Source organism: Oppia nitens, unplaced genomic scaffold (assembly GCF_028296485.1).
Source record: "Oppia nitens isolate AA-2021 unplaced genomic scaffold, nextdenovo-longstitch-racon4-pilon3 scaffold31_pilon_pilon_pilon, whole genome shotgun sequence".
Classification (NCBI taxonomy): Eukaryota; Metazoa; Arthropoda; class Arachnida; order Sarcoptiformes; family Oppiidae; genus Oppia; species Oppia nitens.
The window spans coordinates 109,464-125,721 of record NW_026533212.1 but is presented as its reverse complement, the minus strand read 5'-3'; the positions used below and the strand labels follow the sequence as shown (position 1 = coordinate 125,721).

Sequence of the window (16,258 nt, the reverse complement as noted above, 5' to 3'; positions counted from 1 at the left end):
ATAAGTATTCAAATAAAACATTAATTATCAATAATTGTTTTGTATAATCAATATTCTATAAATTGAGAATAAATGCTACCAAATCTCAAAAAATCTGAAATAAATTTACAACGATTTAGCACAAGAAGCTAACCTACAGGTGCCCTGTGTCTCGTAACACAGTTTATACCTACCTGCCCATAAAACCTTTTTGAGCTCAATAAACATTTAATATTTCCCATAGAAATAACATTCCTTTGATTAAAAATTAAAAATATAACTACATTTTTATATTTTAATTAAAATTTTGATGTTGGGAAAAGGTATCAAACATACATGGACTCTTATCTTAAACATTTATTATTATTAATATTAATCAAATTATTAATTTATTAAAATAATTTTTTAAATCAAATTAGACGAGTTAAAATAATAAAATTTTTTATTTATTTATCTATTATTATTATTATTGATGATGTCTAAAAATAAATTAATAATATTGTAATTTTATGAAGTATATTAAAAATAAAAATGTTTCTATAAAAAATACTAAATAAAAACTTAGAAATTGCAACTTTTAAAAATTAATATTTTTATTTGTGATTTCTATTTAAAAAAAATATTAAAAAATTACAATTTAATTATTATACTACTGAATAGATTTTATAATATTTAAAATTACGTAAATATTTGATTTGAATTATTTGACATAACTTATACACTAGTTTTATATGCTACACTATACACTAAAATTATATAAAAGTCAGAGTCAATCAACTATTGGAGTAAAACCAGTACCGAGATAGGTCTGATGGTCATAAATGTGGACAGACCTACTGAAATAAGAGTGAGTAGTAATGTTGTTGACGACACATAAAATAAATAAGAGAGAAAGAGAGTATCCAATAGAATATTGTTGACTACGAATTTAAAGATAATAATAATATAAATATTTGATGAATAATAATAACAATAATATTATCACTTATTCATTGGGTATTAAAATAGTATTGATTCATATTATTTTTAATATATTTATAATACGTTATAAACATTAATAACGTTAGTCAAAAACACGAACCTACTTTTTTGTTGTTTATTGTTGTTTTGAAATATTGTTATTTATATTTTATTATATTAACACCATTAATTAAATTAATATAGATATATAACCGTTTGATGATAACAGATTTTATAAAGATAACCATGGAAACAAAAATATTTGCCATTGAAAATTAGTTTATTTTAGCAAACTACTAAAATGTTTTTATTTCGTGTGTTGCTAATTTTGTCTAATTATAAGACAATTAATGAAAAATGTAATTATTGTTTGAAGAATTTTGATCAAATAGAACTTCTGGGATCAGGTAGTTTTGGTAGAGTCTATAAATATAAAGACAAATTAAATGGCGATGTTTATGCAATTAAAGATATTATAATATCAGGTATTTAATAACAATATTATGTATTGACATATTTTGTTGCCGAATTTTTTAAAAAATTATTTTCCTCTATTTAAAAAAATAAATTCAATCAAATAAATAGAAATTAAAAAATTTTTTTCGTAAATAAATTTTATAAAAATATAACAATCTAATTAGCTTTTTGTATCTAATACTATTTGCATAATATAAAATTATATAATTTATAAATATAATAATAAATATAATTATTTTTAATTTTAATACTATATTAATAAAAGATTTTATTATTTTTGTATTTTTTTGTAAAAAAACATAGATGTCAAAAACAAATTTTTAAAAGAAGTTAATCATTTAGGAAAACTTCAATCAATTTATGTAGTGAAGTGTTATGACATATGGACTGAAAAGAAAAGACTATACATTCAAATGGAATTATGTACAAAAAGTCTTAAAGATTTGTTAGAAGAAAAAGCAATAGCATTTCAACGACAACCAAATCAAACTTTTGATAGTTTTGAGTATTTCATAACAAGTCATTTAATGTTAGAGATGTTCGAATGCGTTGAATATCTGCATACAAGTCAACCACCGGTTATTCATCGAGATCTCAAACCGGCAAATATACTCATCAATGATAAGCCAATAGATAATCGATTCCTTAAATTATGTGACTTTGGTTTGGCCACTCATCACAACCGTATGGGCTCTCAATCGGATACTCACACTAATAATGTCGGTACAGATAAATATATGGCACCTGAAGTAAAAAGCGGTAATAATTATAATGAAAAGAGTGATATCTATAGTATGGGGTTTATACTATTGGATTTATTTGATATCAACGATAATATTGATATGGAGTAAGTATATTGTATCATTTATAATATTTATTTTTTATTATATATAATAATATTAATATATATATATATAACGTATAAATTAAAAAATGCATATTTTAAAAATTTATACACAAAAAACTATAATAGATAATTAAATAAAATGATACTTAGGGAGAATTTAAGTTTGTTTTTAAGATAGGTTAGGTTAGGTTAGGTTAAAAATATGAATATTTTCGTAATTTATTATTGTTAACGTAGAATATAATTTTATAACTCTATTGCTTATTATATTGTAATTAATTCATTTAAATATTTATTATATTTTTTTGTAATATTAATTTTTAAACCTACCACATATAGTTTATATGATATATATATATATTTTTTTTCTAGACAATTTCAAATGTTGTATCGCGAAACTAAATTAAAGGTTTGGATAGATAAAATTTCAAATATAATAAGTATGATGTTACATGCTTCATCTAACAATAGACCTACATGTACGGAACTTATCCAGGATAATAATCAATATATTAATATTGGATTAATTAGAAATAATTTATTTGCACCATGCATAAATATTCCGCAAAATGATGAAAATATTTTCAGACAAATATATATAACAAAATTCTGTATTAGTTAAATAGTTAAATATTTTTTTATAAAATTTCAAAAATAATGGCTATGATTATGCTGAAGTTTCATATTATTTGTAAGTGCTTATGTGTACGGAACTAACACAGAATGATAATCAATATATTACTATTAGATATTCAAAAAACAACAAGATGATAATAAATAATATACTCATATCTCATAACATCATAACTTCATCATATATTTATAAGATAATTCATTATTAGATAAATTGTTTTACATTGTTCATATATAATTTAATCTATTTATGTAAGTTAAACTTTAGTTTTATTTATTATATTATATTAATAAAATTTTTATTTTAATTTTTTTTATAAATTAGTTTAAGTTTTATTCTATTTTAAGTCTCAATCTATATCTTATAAAGTGTTGTAAAATGAACATATATAGTGTAACATATATTTAATTATTACATATAAAAAATGATTTACATTTATTTTAAATTTTATTATTAAACGATAATAAAATGTTTTATTTAAATATTTAAAAGTTATGTTAAAAATCCAATAATTAAATATATAGTAATACTACAGGGTATACACTTAATCATAAACAATGTAATTATATTATTATAATTAAATTATAATAGATGAAAATATATTAAATTGTATTCTAAAAAATAAAACTAACATTTTTGAAGCAAAATGGCTCTTAGAAATTTAAAAAGTAACAAATAATAATTATACTATTTCAATTTATAGCAATTTTGACTTTTTAAAAATTTCCACTTATTAAAGCTTATTAAATTTACCCCACACTATACACCCCCCCCCTGAAAAAAAATTTAATAAAATTAATAATAAAGCTAATTTTATAGTAATTTTATATTTTATACTTAATAATTAAATAATCTAAAAATAAGATAAGTATATAACTGTTATAACTGTAAAAATTTTATTATGAAAAAAATGTTAGATAATATAAATAATACAGTTTAATACATTAAGTATTATATTTATTTTATCTCAGTAATAATAATAATAATACAGTATAATAAATGAAATTATTAAAAAGATAAAATAACCATGGATATAATTTTATTGTCCTAAATCGCCATTTTTATGTTTTCATTTTTTTTTATATTAAATATATTTGTTTTGTTTAATATTAATATATACAATTTTTAAATCTATATAATGTCTGCTAAGTAAAATGTCTGCAATTGATTTGTTTAATAAATTTTCATTGTGTAATGAAATATCACTGCATATAAAATATGAAATAAAACTATTTCATTATAGTTATAATAATGTATGGTTTGTAACAAATGATGATCAGGTCTATGGATTAGGTTATAATCAATGTGGTATATTTGGTTTGGGTCACAACATTGATGTCAATCAACCACAAGTTATACCTGAATTGTGTCAGAAAAATATTAACAAATTTTCTATCGGAACTGATTTTGCATTGTGTATAACAAGTGACCAACAAATATATAGCTGGGGTTGCAATGGATGCAAACAATTGTGTAGACATACCAGTGATGAGTACAGCAAACCAGCGATCATTACATTCTTAAGCGATAAATGTATTATTGATATCACTTGTGGTTCATATCATTCACTGGCACTGACCAGTGCGGGCACTGTCTATGGATGGGGTTATAACAGATACGGACAGTGCGGTTGTGAACAAGAATTTAAATGTATTGATAGCCCGACTCGTGTTATATTTCATGAAAATATTAGAATTAAATCAATTTATTGTTATAATTGTTGTTCATTTGCCATAACAAGTGATGGACTTGTTTACAGTTGGGGTGATAATCAAGATAATCAATTGGGACATAAAAACTTATACTTATATAAGCCAGTATTGTTAGTGGATTTAAAAAATATTAAATTAATATCATTTAATTATAATAATTATTTGACTTATTTTCTAACAACCGATGGCTATTTATATCAATGCGGAAAATTAGATTTAAATTTATATGAAAAACCTTCAAAATTAACTATCAATTCAATAGTAGATTTATGGACTAATTATATTAAAAAATATGATAACAATTATTATGAAATTATTTATGAAGATAGAGATAAAGTAAAATTGTTGAAACGTTTTGAAAAATGTTTTATTGATATATATTCTGATAAACATTTGGCAGGATATGAAACAATTGATATAAATAAATATATCGAAAATTTCTGGAAAATTACTGATAAAAGAAATTTTTATAGAAATAATTTCAGTCAAATAGAACTGTTAGGTTCGGGACGTTTCGGAAGAGTTTATAAATGTTTGGACAAAAATACTGAAAAAGTTTATACAATTAAAGATTTTATTATAACAGGTATTAAATAATTATATTAAATATAAAAGTCATTGTTAATTAAACAAAATTGCTTGATAACTATTTAAATAATATATTATTATAAAATATTTAAATTTACTTTTTTAAGATTTTAAAGAAAATAATCTAATTTTTCAAGAAGTCAAACAATTACTGATATTTAGATCAAAATTTGTGGTCAAATGTTATAACGCTTGGATTGAATCAAATATAATTTACATTCAAATGGAGTTATTATCACAAAGTCTTAAAGATTTGATTGAAATGAAAGCAAAGACATTTCAACGACATATTAATGAACCAATGGATTTGATTGAGTATTACATTACAAGTCATTTAATGTTAGAGTTGTGTGAATGCGTTGAATATCTGCATACAAGACAACCGCCGGTTATTCATCGCGATCTCAAACCCGCAAATATACTCATCAATGATAAGCCATTAGATAATCGTTTTATAAAACTATGTGATTTTGGTTTAGCTACTGATCACTACCGTATGGGCTCTAAATCAGAATTTTATACCAAAAATGTCGGAACAGATAAATATATTGCACCAGAAGTTAGAGGGGATAAAGGTTCGGATAGAGTGGCATATAATGAGAAAAGTGATATCTATAGTATGGGTTATATACTAATGGACTTATTTGATGTTAACAACAGTGATAATGATATGGGGTAAACAGTTTTTTTTTTATTTAATAATTTATAATTTTATTTTTAATGCTAATTTTTTGTTGTATTAATTTTATAGTTTATTTAAGAATATGTATCGCTACAGTAATTTAATGTTATACATTGATAATATTTCAACATTGATATCATCAATGATACAATCATCATATTATGATAGACCAACATGTACTACGATTATCCAGAATAAACAACATTATATTAACAATGATTTAATTAAGAAATTTTTATTTATTTATTGCATAAATATTGATCCAAATGATAATAATATATTTAGACAAATATTTCACAATAAAATTGGGTTAGACCGACAAACAGGACAGTAGTGTTGACCACACAGTAGATGAGTATCTGTAGGAAGTTGTCTCTGAGTATGGATACGATACCAAACAGTGATGATATTATAACCAATGAATTGATGATTAATGATAGTATTGATGATGATTCTGGTGGTTAAACACAAAAAAAATAATAATCAAATCAGATATTAAGTAATAAAATTAAATCAGATATAAATTAATAATATTAAAATTATATACTAATTAATAAAATTAAATCAGATATAAATTAATAATATTAAAATTATATACTAATTAATAAAAATAAATCAGATATTAATTAATAAAATTAAATAAGATTATAATATTATTTAATAAAATTAGACTCTTATACTTTATTCAATATTTTATTCAATATTTAATCAATATATAGTACTAACTATTATAACTATTAATTAATTACAGTATAAATTATAAATATTTTTTTAGATTGTGTTAATTTATAATTAATAAATAATTTATTTTTAAAAACTGTAAATCAATTAATTTAGTGTAACAATTGTAATATATAAATAATTTACTAATAAACTAATAATAGTAGTTGGAGATTATATGATCATATTGCTATAAAATTATACTAGAATAAAATATAATTTTATGAATAATGCTATCTAATTTTCTAGATTACTAACTAAAATTTTATTGATCAAGATAAATTAATTTTTAAAAAATTACAGTTTATTTACATATATTGTTTAAGCTATTTATTGTTGTTTTAGTAGTTTTATTATACTGTAGTTATATATAATTATTAACATTTACTAATAATATTAAATAAGATTTTAAAATTATTTTTATTAATAAATCAATGATTATTACTATAAAATTATTAATGTATTAAAACATTTATTTAATAATTATTTTTTATTAATACATTTAAATTGATAGAAATTGACATAAATGAACAAAAATATATAAAATTTATATAATAATAATAAAAAATAATAAATTATATTTTATAAATGATAAAAAATAAAAAATAGTTTTTTTTACTTAAATATATATATTTTTAAAATGTTTAAACAATGTAATGATAATTATGAAACATAATAAAATAAAATCTTATAATAATAATACAATTATTATTAGTCTATTATATTATTTTTTTTAATTATTATTATTTATCAAAAATATTTGTTTTATTTTATTTTTTTAAATAAAAAAAATAATAATTCAAACAATAATTCCTTTAATTTCTTTCAAATCACTATCAAAACTATCATTAAAATCTGGATTATTATCTGAAATACTTAGACTATCATTGAAACCACTGTTAATAATATCATCGTATCGTTGATAGGTTTGGTCGTTGCCATTCATACCGACTACCAGTCCATTGGCATTGGCTAACGACTGGCCATTTATATCATTATTTTTTTCGGACACAGTTTTCGGTAACTTTTTATTATTGTCTAAATTATTCCTCGACTTCTTCATCGACTTCTTCTTCTTCTTCTTTCGCTTTAATTCGGCTCTCATTTGACAATAAATACTCAGTGTATAAGTGATGGCAAACCCGGTGACGGCTATCTGTAGTAAAACCAGTGCCGCTTTGGTTTGTTCGCCGCCTAATAGGATTAGACCGACAAACAGGACAGTAGTGTTGACCACACAGTAGATGAGTATCTGTAGGAAGTTGTCTCTGAGTATGGATACGATACCAAACAGTGACGACAGTATAATCAATGAATTGATGATTAATGATAAGATTGATGACGATTCTGGTGGTTAAACAAATAAAAAATAATAATAATTAAATCAAATATTAATAAAATTAAAATTATATATTAATTAATAAAATTAAAATTATATACTAATTAATAAAAATTAAATAATATATTAATTAATATAAATAAATAATATATTAATTAATAATATTAAACTTATATACTAATTAATAAAAAATAAAATAATATCTGATAATCAAATATTATATGCAATGTTTAATCAATATATAGTACTATTTATATTTATTTTAACTATTAATTTATTACAGTTTAAATTACAAATAGTTTTTCTAGATTGTTTTTTTTAATTTTTTTATAAATTATAAATAATTTATTTTTAAAAACTGTAAATCAATTAATTAGTATAACAATTGTAATATATAAATAATTTACTAATATAATAATAATAGTAATTATCGATTTAATACATGATTTTAATAAATATTGAAAATAATGTTAATTTAAGTTAAAGTAACTTTTTTTTATCTATAACTAAATGATATTTGTATAATATTTTAATTTTTGTTTGTCCCATAAATATATATATATATATATATTAAAAAATAATTATACAGTATATTATTATTAATTTAATTTAATGATTATTGTTATTATTTTTTTTAATTTAATAAATATAATAAAACTAGGAATCGTATGTCATATCTATTATTATTTAATTATGTTTAACTAATTTATTATTGGAGCAAGTATAATTACAGCTAAAATTACAGTTTTTATTTTTTTTTTAAATATATATTTATACATTATGTTTGTTGACTAATTAATTTTGTTTTTAATTTCATAAACTGTAAACTTATTTATCTATAAAAATAATATACATTTTTATTATATTTTAATATAATTTTTTAAAAGTCTACTACTTATAGATTTATATTTATTATATTATTTTTAAAAATTTATATAATATTGATGTTGTTTTTTGATTTAGTAGATATTAATATAAATTAATAAAATATTAAAAAATTATTATTAGTACCTATTATTTTTGTAGTAAATATTAGCAAATAATTAAATGATAATTAAATTATTTTTGTTTTGTTTTTAATTTTATTATTGATATTATTGATAACTATTTAATATTTTATTTTATTATACAAAATCTAATAAAAATAAAAAAATAGTTATATTTAAAAATTTACTGTATTTCAAAAAATAAATAAATAAATAAATTTTATTTTATTTATTGCCAAGCCTATTTATTTATTAAAAAAATAAAAACATCAATTATAAACAACAACAACAAAAAATAATATAAAATAATTATCAAAAAAATACAAAAACAAAATAATTAGTTTAATTAAGGCATTTAAGAGATTAGTTAGTCGATGAATGAACTTAATTATAGTTTGAAAATACATTTAAAAAATGTTTTTTTATATATATAATTAACAATTTAACATTAATTTCATTTATAATATAATTATTTAAAAATTTTTTTGAAGCTTAATAAAAAACTAATTAACACAATTCAAAAAATAAGTAATTAGATACACAACAACAATAAATAAATAAATAAATAAATAAATATTAATTACAATAAAAAAAGCAACAAAAAAGATAACATAACATACTATTGTTGCACAAAAAAAAAACTTATATTATATAATAGATATTAATATGTATATAATATATTGAATAAAATTTAGTTAAATATTTTATATTAAAATTAAAAAAAAAATTATTTTAAATTAAAAAAACAATCTAGATGATTTGATAATAAATTATAATATAAATAATTATAATAAAATTAATATTATGTGTGCTAACAGGTGTCAACAGTTTTTTTTATTATTATTATTTTCAGGGTTGGGAACCAAACAATTAATAATTATTAGACAATTTGAAAGTAAATTTATTACAAGTATTTATATACAGTATATACTAAATATATAGCATATGTTACTTGTATTATAATATTAAATATATATATATATAATATATATATAATGAAAGGGATGGTCGAATGGGCACAAGGCTGTCCATTATATATACAATAGATATATACAAGTATTTATAATATAATATAATATGACATATCATATATATATAATTTTTTCAACAAAAATAATAATAATAATAATTTACTCAATTAAGTTATGAATATATATTGTTGATTATAATGTTAACTACAATTTACAATTATGATTATATATATATATATATATATATATATATATATATATATATATGAAAAAATTGATGTATTATTTTTAAAATAAAAATTATATATAAATTATTATAATTAAAATCCAATTTTCAACTATTGTCTAAAATAATGTGGTATTTTTTTGTATACAACTGTATACAATGTATTATTATTATTTTTTTAAATACTAAAAAATATTAAATAAATTATATATATATTTTTTATACAGTATATGTTAAATAGATATATCATATATGTATGAAATGTCATACATTTATTTTGTTTGTTTGACATAAGATATAAATAGATGTATTTTATCTAAAAATAATTGATTTTTTTTGCATTTAAAAATAGGTAAAATTTTTAAAATAATGTATATATATATATATTTAAATTAATTCATATTATTTTATTTTGTTATTAGTTTGTGAATGAGATATTTTTTTGGGTAAATTTAACACAAAAATGTTATGAATATTTTAATATTAAAACAACAATTTATTTGAATTTATTTAATATATATATTAATAATGTTAACAAATGCTAAATATAAAAATGTTAACAATTTATGATTTAAATAATTTTTAAATTAATTCAAACACAGATATTTATTTTTATAAATAATTTTATTATTGATAAAAATAATAAATTTATCCTAAATTAAATTTTTCTATGTTTTTTGCTATTATTATTAACATAACTCTATAAATACTGTATATTAAAAAAATTTATTGTTTGTCTTATTTATCATAATTTTATCAATAAATTTATTTTAATTACTATTATTATTATTATTGCATTTTAATACAGTACTACTCTAGATATATATAAAATTATATATAAATATAATATTGATTTAATTTCTTAATTATACTAATAATACTATACAAATATTTGATTGTTAGCCAAATAATTAAATAAATTATAATCAAATAATAGATACAATAATTATTATTACTATTATTATTATAAGTAATAAAATTTTATTTATTTAGTTAGATAATAATTACTGTATATATATATATCAAATACATAAAAAAAATTATATAACTAATTAAAAAAATAGTTATCTAGATTTGATTTATTTTTTTAAATAAAAATAAATTTTACTTTTTTTCAATAATAAAAAAATAATAATAAAATAAACTAAATAAAAGTAAGTTAAATATATTCATTACATTCAAAATACATATTCATATATATATATATATAAATTATTTTAGAAAATTTCAATTCAATTTCGTGTTTAAAAACAATTATAAATACAACAAAAATTATTTAAATTTTTTAAAAAAATATTTAAATATATTCGTGTCGTTGTCTTTGAATATAAAAAATATTAATTTTAAAATGTTTTTTTTTAAATATCATATATAATAAGCTATAATAATAAAAAAATAATACAAAATATTATTAGTGTATATAAAAAATTATACTATATTTATCATTTAAATAATAATTAATTCAAATATAATTATCTTATATTTTTTGAATATAACCAAAAAAAAAATAAAATGAATAATTATTTCTATTACAGTAACAAAAATTAATTTTTATAAATTATTGTATTGAAAAATTAGTTTTCAAAAAAAATAAATATTTTTTTTTAATAACTAATTATTTGGTATATAATAATAATAGTAGTAATAAATGGATATAACATTTATAGTATATTTTTGTTGTTGTTGTCTAGTTTGATGACCCCTTTTATTTAATAATTTTTTATTTAGTGATAGTCTATAATAGTGCATCTAATTATTGCTATAACACACACACACACACACATATACATACACACATACATACATACACACATACACACAAACACACAAACACACACACATACATACACACACATACATACACACACATACATAYATAAACACATATACATACACATACATACACACATACACATACACACACATACACACACACACACACACACACACACACACAYACATACACACACACATACACACACATACATACACACCATAAATATATATAATATATATATATATAAACTATTTTTAAACACAAACAAAAATCATGACTACAAACAAAATTCAAGCTATCGGTGGGTTTGATATGAATTTATAATTAATTTTTTTACAGATAGATTTTGCCAAAAGATATCTACAATAATAATATTATAATAATACTAATAGTAATGTTATTATCTGTTTATCTCTAAATTTTTACACAAATTTAAACCAAAAAAAAAACAAAATTAAAATATATATATACTTAAACACCGGTTGATTTGTTGTTGCTATCACTAACTAATAGGTAATAAATATATATAACTTTTTTTTGTAAAAAAAATAAAATAAATGAAATATTAACCGTTAAAAACTACTACTACTACTAATACTACTAAAAAATAATTAACTAACTGTACAGTAGTTTTTTTTAGTTTTTATTTTATTTATATTTTTTTTTTGATAATAATTATTAGTGATTTGTTAAGTAATTTAACAAAAAAAAATACTGTATTATTATTATTATTAAGATTATCATTATTGGCATTAATCAGTAAAATAATAATAATAATAATAATAAACTTGTTTTTTTCACTTTGCTATTTAAATTGGGAAAAAATTAATCAAATAAATCAATAAAAAATTATTACCGAAAAAACTAAATAAATTGTATTATAGATTATAACTAATTTAAAGTCATTTATTTTGCACACATTTTATTTTTTTTAAATAATTTTATTATTATTACATTAAAAACAAATTTTTGGGCATTAGGTGTTAACATACTAAACCAAAAATATTTTTAAAAAAAATTAGTTTTATTATTATTAAATAAATTATTATTATTATTATTATACTGTATGTGTGTATCACTTATAATATAATTAGTGACAAAATGGTTAAAGAATTTTTCACTAATRTATTACTGAATAAAAAAAAATAATAATTTCTAAAATAATAAAATAAAATTTGAAATAATTATTTTAATATATAAAATACTAAAATTAAAGGATAAAAGCAGTAATAATAATAATATGAAAGTATTTTTATACAATTACAACAATAATAAAAAAAGTTATTCAACAAAAAAATATAATGTAATTTCAAATTTGAAGAAAAAATTATTTTAATATTTTTTCTTAAAAARCATTAACATTAATGTCATATTAATAGTTAGTTATTCATTATTATTATTATGAATCACTTAAAWATTTTTCTACTAATATAATACAAATGAATTAAGTTTTCATTTATTATATTATTATTTTTTTWAACAATTTTATACAAYAAAAAAATATCACTTARCTAACAATTTAATGTTATATTCAATTCAACAAAAAAAAACAAAACAAAAAAAATCATAGTAATTGAAAAACATTAGAATATTATAACATATTTTTTAATAATAATAATAATAATAAATAAATAAAATCTCATGAATAATACTCAATATAATATTTAAATTCAATTTTTTACAAAAAATAATAATAATATAATACAACTACAAAAAGCATCARTAAAAATATTTCAATTATTTTAATATAAAAAAAATTKTRAAATTAAATTATTATTACAAAAATAAATATTATTTGATTAACTACTAGTTAATAACAATTGAAATAATAGYTTATTATTTTGAATTATTGTTAAATTTTATTTAAAAATTTATTATAATATAATARACTATTTTATTAAATAAAAATAAATATTTTTTACTTATATAATTAAACTATAAATAAATATTTAATAAACTAATATTAAATAGAAATTCAAAAATTTAAACTAATATTAATAATTAATTTTATGCTATAATTTGCCAACAATTATATACTGTATATAAATAATTAATTGTAAAAAAATATACAATTATTATGTTTATTATGTTTGTTGTCTACCCTTTTTTAAAAACATTTTAATCATGATTTTCAATAATTATAACAACAAAATACTTGTATCTAGTTTTTTAATACAAAGAAAACTATTATTACTGTATATACTAAAACACGATTTATTACAAATAGTTATTATTATTATAGTTATTAATTGGTTAACCCATTATTATAGTTGCAATTGTATTCAATTCATGATTTAATAAAATATTTTTAAAAATATTATTTAAAATACAATATAATGATAAATAGTTGCAATTATTATTATTAATTTTTTTAAAAGTATAAATTAAAACATTTTATTGAAAAAAAAGTTTTACTAAATAAATATTTTTAAATAAATAATCTAATAATTAAATAACTATTTTTTTGTTATATATTTATTTATTATTGTTGATTAAGTAAATAAAATATTATATATAAAATATATAAATACATTAATATTGTAAATATTTTTAATAAATAATTATAAATATCATAACTTATTATTATTTATAATTATTATTATTATATAGTAAATAAATTATTTGAAATACTTAACTAATATTAATTAGTTAACTAATTAATTAAAAAAAATATTTGACCCAACTAATATTACTACTAATAATAATAATTATTATAAATAATTAAACTAAAAATTAATTAATTAATTACTAACTTTGTTGTTGTAGTTTTTCGGTACGTTTGGCGGCCAACTCGTTGATACCGAAACGTTCAATACTATCAATATTATCGGATATATTAGCTAACCTATCGATGGATAGTCCAAATAAAACACCCGATCCTATAATCAATGTTATTACCGAACATAGGAACAGATATTTCAGAAACTTTACGGAACTTAAATGTTTTTTACGATTATTATCATCACTATTATTATGATTGTCATTATTATTATAATTATTATGTTTATGATTATTATGATTACTATTATTTTTGTGATTATTATGATTATTAATTATATGATTATTTGAGATAATTGTATCCATTTTTGTTGTTTGTTGTATTGATGTATCACTAAAACTAGTCGTCGATGATATCGTAGAGTCCATAGTATAGTCAATGGTATTATCACTTAATAATAATTCAATAATAATAATAACTGTATTTAATTATGAGAAAAAAAATTATTATTAATTATTATAATTAATATAAACTATTTTAATTGATTTTATATACATATCTATTAACTATTTAGAAAAATAAATGTCACAACAAAAATAAATTGATGAAAAATTTTTAGATATATTAGATGTGTGTGAATGTAAAATAGCAAAAATCATTAAATGATTTATATATACAGTATATATATATATATTTTTTAAAATAATAAAATTCAATTTATTATTTTTATCAACAAACAAACAAAAAATCTAATGAGAAATCTAAGTATAATATATAATATAATATAACAGTAGTATTAATATTACATATATTTATTATAGTGAGAGGACTGTTATCTTTATCTATCTCTCTCTCTCACAAACATATAATATCAGCTATTTATATATATATATATATATATATATATATATATATCAATATAAATACAGGTATTTTTTTCAAACATACCTTATATGATGATATATAATATATATATACAGTAAACAGTGTATATAACAGTTACATACTTTTATAGCTTATATTATAGAAACAAAAATTCAAAAAAAAAACAATTTATTGAAACAAATATTTAAAAATTTAGTAAACATTTATATATATATTATATATATCTCTTTCAAAATAGTAATATAATTATAAATAAACTTTTTTTCCGCTAATCTATAATACTATATATATATATATATATATATATATATATATATATATATATGAAAAACTTGTTGTTATTATGTTTATCGGCTCTTAAGTTATATAATATATATATATATATAAAACTCGTTACTTATATTTTAAGGCAATAGTAGTAGTAGTAGTAATAGTAATACTAATAATACTTATAATAATAATAATAATAATAATAATAAAATTAAAATTACGAAGAAATGACTGCCAGAAGGTATTACCAGAAGAAATACCTCTTCATCTGAATTATTAACCACTTCTTCGTTGGTCTTCTTCTTCTGTTTTATTTTTCAAAAAAAAAATTATTATTTAAAATATTTTTTAGAGATTATTCACTGAAAAAAATTCACTGTAAAAAACAAAACAAAAACCATTGGATTAACATTAATAATAATACTAATAATACTAATAATAATACAGTAGATAATAGCTATGAATCACACAAACAAAATAAAAAAA

The 16,258-nt window shown here is 17.7% G+C and overlaps 4 protein-coding genes across 4 annotated transcripts; 3 read left to right on the top strand and 1 right to left on the bottom strand.

Annotated features, from left to right (window-relative positions):
- The first annotated feature begins 289 nt into the window (after positions 1–289).
- On the top strand, positions 290–2,267 carry LOC128956576 (eukaryotic translation initiation factor 2-alpha kinase 1-like). The gene is made up of 3 exons (XM_054302299.1): positions 290–302; positions 1,332–1,424; positions 1,720–2,267. Exons 1-3 carry the CDS (start codon positions 290–292, stop codon positions 2,265–2,267), a joined length of 654 nt encoding a protein of 217 aa, XP_054158274.1.
- A 1,784-nt stretch (positions 2,268–4,051) lies between these two features.
- On the top strand, positions 4,052–4,949 carry LOC128956575 (RCC1 and BTB domain-containing protein 1-like). Its single transcript, XM_054302298.1, has 2 exons — positions 4,052–4,714; positions 4,935–4,949. The coding sequence occupies exons 1-2, from the start codon at positions 4,052–4,054 to the stop codon at positions 4,947–4,949; spliced, it is 678 nt and encodes a 225-aa protein (XP_054158273.1).
- Positions 4,950–4,995: 46 nt separating this feature from the next.
- On the top strand, positions 4,996–6,099 carry LOC128956574 (stress-activated protein kinase alpha-like; the record flags this gene model as incomplete). The annotated part of the gene is made up of 3 exons (XM_054302297.1): positions 4,996–5,195; positions 5,305–5,872; positions 5,949–6,099. Coding segments are annotated over exons 2-3 (603 nt in total), but the record flags the coding sequence as incomplete, so codon positions are not given.
- A 1,299-nt stretch (positions 6,100–7,398) lies between these two features.
- On the bottom strand, positions 7,399–16,173 carry LOC128956573 (uncharacterized). The gene is made up of 4 exons (XM_054302296.1): positions 16,165–16,173; positions 15,994–16,077; positions 14,652–14,823; positions 7,399–7,946 (listed from the first exon to the last, which is right to left on the bottom strand). The coding sequence occupies exons 1-4, from the start codon at positions 16,171–16,173 to the stop codon at positions 7,399–7,401; spliced, it is 813 nt and encodes a 270-aa protein (XP_054158271.1).
- Between the last annotated feature and the right edge of the window lie 85 nt (positions 16,174–16,258).